The 4,886-nt window shown below is 37.1% G+C and overlaps 1 protein-coding gene across 1 annotated transcript in view; it reads right to left on the bottom strand.

Annotated features, from left to right (window-relative positions):
- NAE1 (NEDD8 activating enzyme E1 subunit 1) overlaps positions 1-4,886 on the bottom strand; it is a 31,723-nt gene that overhangs the window by 10,346 nt on the left and 16,491 nt on the right. The window contains exons 12-15 of the mRNA XM_003799421.2: positions 3,692-3,751; positions 3,469-3,602; positions 1,671-1,746; positions 1,299-1,338 (exon numbers count right to left, since the gene is read on the bottom strand). Coding sequence (XP_003799469.1) covers positions 1,299-1,338; positions 1,671-1,746; positions 3,469-3,602; positions 3,692-3,751 — 310 coding nt within the window. The remainder of the gene's footprint in view (positions 1-1,298; positions 1,339-1,670; positions 1,747-3,468; positions 3,603-3,691; positions 3,752-4,886) is intronic.

Genomic DNA, 4,886 nt, shown 5'->3' with positions numbered 1-4,886 from the left:
GCCACAACGCCCGGCTATTTCTTGGTTGCAGCCGTCATTGTTGTTTGGCGGGTCCGGGCTGGGGATTCGAACCCGCCACCTTAGGTGTACGTGGCTGGCACCTCAGCCGGCTGAGCTATAGGCACCGAGCCCGATAAGTAGTCCTTAAGGAGAAAGTGTTATATATTGTGCTCTTGGTATACATAAGGATTTAAAAAATAATAATAAAAAACTTTGTATTATGGAAATTTTCAAACATACATCAAAGTAGACAGAAGAGAATAATAATCCTGCAAATGACCAATATCCAACTTTTAATTTGGTATCATAAAATCTAACAGAAAAAACACTAATGCAGAAACAAGGTTCAAGATTAGTAGAACAAACACTAAGCCTAAAGAAGCATTGTGGAGAATTAAATCTATTTTAAGAATAGAGAGCACATAACATACAAAATTCTATAGGAACTAGGAACAGTAGAGTACCTACAGAAAAAACATCTTCGGATGGCATGTAAAATAGATTTTTTTTTCTGAGAGTTTCACTCTCTTGCCCCAGTTTAGAGTGCCATAGCCTTAGCTTAGCTCACAGAAACCTCGAACCCCTGGATTCAAGTGATCCTTCTGCCTCAGCCTCCTGAGTAGCTGGGACTACCGGCACCCACCACAATGACCAGCTAATTTTTCTATTTTTGGTAGAGATAGGGTCTCACTTTTGCTCAGGCTGGTTTCAAATTCCTGAGCTCAAACAATCCTTCTATCTCAGCCTCCAGAGTGCTAGAATTATAAGCATGAGCCAATAGCACCAGCCTAGAATTTTTTATTATTCTAAAACTGACTCTTAAATAAAGGAAATGCTTTTGGCTTACTGAGGAGTTATTAAGAAGACCCCCAGGAACCTAACCACTCTGCAACTAGACAGCAAAATTCTTATAGTCATTTAACACAGATTAAAATACCATAAATGCACATATGACTGAAAACTACACACCCGAAGTCTTGAGACAAAAGCATTTCCCAAATTACTTAAAATTTAAAAGCTGGAAAGAATTCTGTCTTAATAACAATTTTCAATTAATTGACCTTCATGCTTTTTTAGCATTGCCATAGATAAGTATGCTTTACCTCTGGCCCAGTCTTAAAATACCCTCTCCATTTATTACACTATGAGAGGAAAAAAAACCTTACCCAATAATTAAGTATCTCTGTACCATTTACACAATGGCAGATTTAAAATTTCAACCATTAACATTCCTGGGAACATTCCCTATGGCACATTTTTATTGAGCAAAATAAGGAAATTAATTCAAAGGCACTTACAGAGTAATTTTAATTCTTTCTCTGAAATGGACTCTGGTGCCTGTAAAGAGATAAAATGCAGGTTTTGTTCCAGTTTAAAAGAGAAGATTAATAAAGGGTGCAGCACAAAGCCAATCGCTGTGAGATGGAGAGGCTTTCTCTGAGAGCTGGGAGAGTACTTTAAAAACAACCTTGTTAAAAAAAAATGTATAAGAAAATTAAACAATAAAAACACCTTGTTGACTTCCCATGAGGCAGGTAAGTGAGGGCTCCCTCTGAAGCAGCACAGAATCAGTGCCATGCCCTCTGTCTCTAAACACTTTTGGCTGTAGTTAAGTGCTCAGGCCTGTAGGGAGGTATACCACCAAAGGTACAGTATGCCCAGCAGCTTACCTTGCCAATGGACTGCAGCAATTTGGATACATGATTACCCACAGCAGCAACATCTTTCTTTGCTTTTTCACGATAACTAGGAAAGAATAACAACAAAGAGCAATTATGAACAATTTTAAAATTTGCAAAATTTAAATTATCACCATAAGGTAAACAAAAAAATTTCCTTCTTTTAAATAAAAAAATACAGGTCTGACAAACTATGAAATGTGCCAATGCCAAGGAAATGCTACCAGCAACAGCTATGAGTGGCTGGGAATCTTTCCGGTATTGATCAGACTCTTGGAGCCCAGGAAACCCAGGCTCCCTCTAAAGCACCCAATTGCCCTCCTTCAGGAATATATTATCTAGGCTTTTCTTACTGAGAAGCTGAGAAAATATGTTACTGAAGAACATGACTTATCTCCTTGAAGTCAAGTCCAAGGAAAGTTAAATATATGAAAACTGTCCCATCTCCAAATTCATATAAAACTTTTCTTCAGGTGTATCTACATGTCACCCTGTAAAAATGATCAGTGTTAAATCTGACTACCTCCCAAGTGAGGTGAAATTTCTATCCTCAGTTGACCTTTCCCAACTTTTTTTTTTAAAGAGATGGAGTATCACTATGCTACACAGGGCAGTCTCAAGTTCCTAGGCTTAAGCATCCTCCCATCTCAGCCACCTGAGTAGCAGAGATTATGGCTACAAAGCCAGCTCTCTTTTTCCAAGTGTTATATAGTGGAACTCAGGCTAGGACAACCAAGATTGTTTAAATGGTGATGAAAATGAAAAGCAGAATCTGTTGGGGAACAGAGATTTCTGTGTGGCATTATTTAGTCCTTGAGGAAACCAAGCCAGCAGCCCTGCATTCTTCAGCACCATTCCACTACACAAAGGTAACATCCACTGTGACCCATCACTACAGTGGTCTGGATAGGTTTAAGTTAGTTTAATACCTATATAGCAGATGTCTATCTATAGTCATAGATTCTATAAATTATGAAACATTAATAATAGAAAACTGATCAAACCTAAAGTCTGGCACAGTACAGTGGCTTATGCCTGTAATTCCAGCACTTTGGGAGGCTGAGGCAGAAGGATTACTTGAGGCCAAGAGTTTAAGACCAGCATAGCAACATAGCAAGATATTTTTTAAAAACTAGCCAGGCATGGTGGCATGTGCTGCTAGTCCTAGCTACTCAAGACTGAGGAGGGAAAATCACCAGAGCCCAGCCAGTTGAGGTTGCAATAAGCTGTGATCACACCACATGAGAAAAAAAAAAAAAAAGATAAAAAACAAACACAAAAAGAAAAACTGAAGGCATCACAGTTTCAAGTTACAAATAAAAGACACTATAGGGCCATGGCTAAGAGCGAAGGCTCTGGGGTTCACATCTTGGTTCTGCCATCTACCAGCTGTCTAACCCTAAATAAGTTACCTTTACTATGCTTTAGTTTCTTCAGTAAAATGGGAATAACAACAGTGTCTCTCTCACAGGGTTGTTGTGAAGCTTATGTATTAAATTAGTTGATATATAAACAATTTATAGCACAGAGTAATCAAATGCTAGGTTTTATCATAAAATATGAAAGAAAAATACCTACCTCTTAGGGATATGTGTAACTCTCTGTTCTTTTCACTCACTCAACTTTGCTTAGAACCTAAAAATCAATCTGGTCCCTATATTCTTTAGTTTATTTTTAAAGCAATGAGGTTATAATAAACTTCATTTGATTTCTAAAAGGCTGGTAAGATGCTTATCTCTTAATATAAATCAGATTTTGTCTGTTATACAGTTTGAAAACAGTGACTTACACATTTTGAAGTTTTATATATTTGCTTGAATCTGCAATCATATCAGGAATTGTGCCCCGAACAGGTAAATATCCTTGACCTTCTTTGGACACAAATTCCTTTAAGGCACGAGCTAAAATCCAAAATGATGGAGTCTAAAAGAATAAAAAAAAAAATTAAAATCAAGTGGCATTTTATTTTGAACCAAAAGTTTAGGCAGCATTATTTTTACTTTCGTTGTTACCTGTTTGGTGATATTTATGCAGCGATCATCATTAAATATATCTTCAATACTGCTTGGGATCTAATAAGGAAAATAAAACTTACTTATACAGTATTAAGAATTTGCCCATCTTTATTTTCCATGCTATGTCTTCAAACAAGTTCTCTGAATTCTCAAATTAGTTCTTTAAATTCTCAAATTATAGTCAAACACAAATTTCAGATTTCTTTAAAGTTTTATTTAAAATCAGCACCATATAAGGCTGGGTGCAGTGGCTCATACCTATAATCCTAGCATTCTAAGAGGCCGAGGCAAGTGGATAGCTTGAGCTCATAAGTTCAAGACCAGCCTGAGCAAAAGCAAGACCCCATCTCCACCAAAAATAGAAAAAACTGAGGAAAAGAAGATCGCTTGAGCCCAAGAGTTGGAGACTACCGTGAGATATGATGCCACAGTACCCAGGGTAACAGTTTGAGACACTATCTCAACAATAAATAAATGAAAATAAAATAAAATCAGGACCATATAAAGAATTGATGGGGAAAGAGAGAATAAAGTCCTATCCTGTCCACTGTTGTTAGCATTAAAAACCTATTCTCTTGCACCATAAATAAATAAAGAGCTCAAGTAAATCATTTTACATAGTTACAGATCTTAATATCAGTCCAGATTAGTAGTCCTTCATGGTTTTCCATTTTGTCAAAAAATTGAAAAAACTTTGACTCTGACACAAACTAAATAATTAAATTAAGTAACCTTACTGCTGGCAAGACCATCATACAGCAATAAAAACTCTACTAATGGTAGACTTTGATTCTACCGTTCTGTGGGGAAAAGACCTAACTGGTCTCTCTGCATCCATTCCCAGTAACCCACATTCTATTCTCCTTACAAAAGTCAGAATGGTCTTTTCATTATATAATACAAAGCGGATCACCCCACTTCCCTGCTCAAAATGCATCAGTGGCTTGCAAAACCCTGTTATGATCTATGACCCATTTTGCTTCTCCAAATTCAAATCCCTCCCACCACTTCCCCCCTTTTCTCTTTACTCCAATTATACTGGCTTTCTTACTGATCCTTGAACAGAAGTCAAACTTCATCCCACGTCAGGGCCTTTGCATATGTGCTTCATCGGTCTGAAAATTTAGTTATCTTCAAAGGTACTTCACTTAGGCTTCAGCTTAAGCAGATCTCTCTTTTTTTTTTTTTTTGA

This window comes from Otolemur garnettii, unplaced genomic scaffold (assembly GCF_000181295.1).
Source record: "Otolemur garnettii isolate 467f Iridium unplaced genomic scaffold, OtoGar3 scaffold00151, whole genome shotgun sequence".
NCBI lineage: Eukaryota > Metazoa > Chordata > Mammalia > Primates > Galagidae > Otolemur > Otolemur garnettii.
The sequence above is the reverse complement of the archived record's forward strand: the minus strand, read 5'-3'. Positions and strand labels throughout refer to the sequence as shown.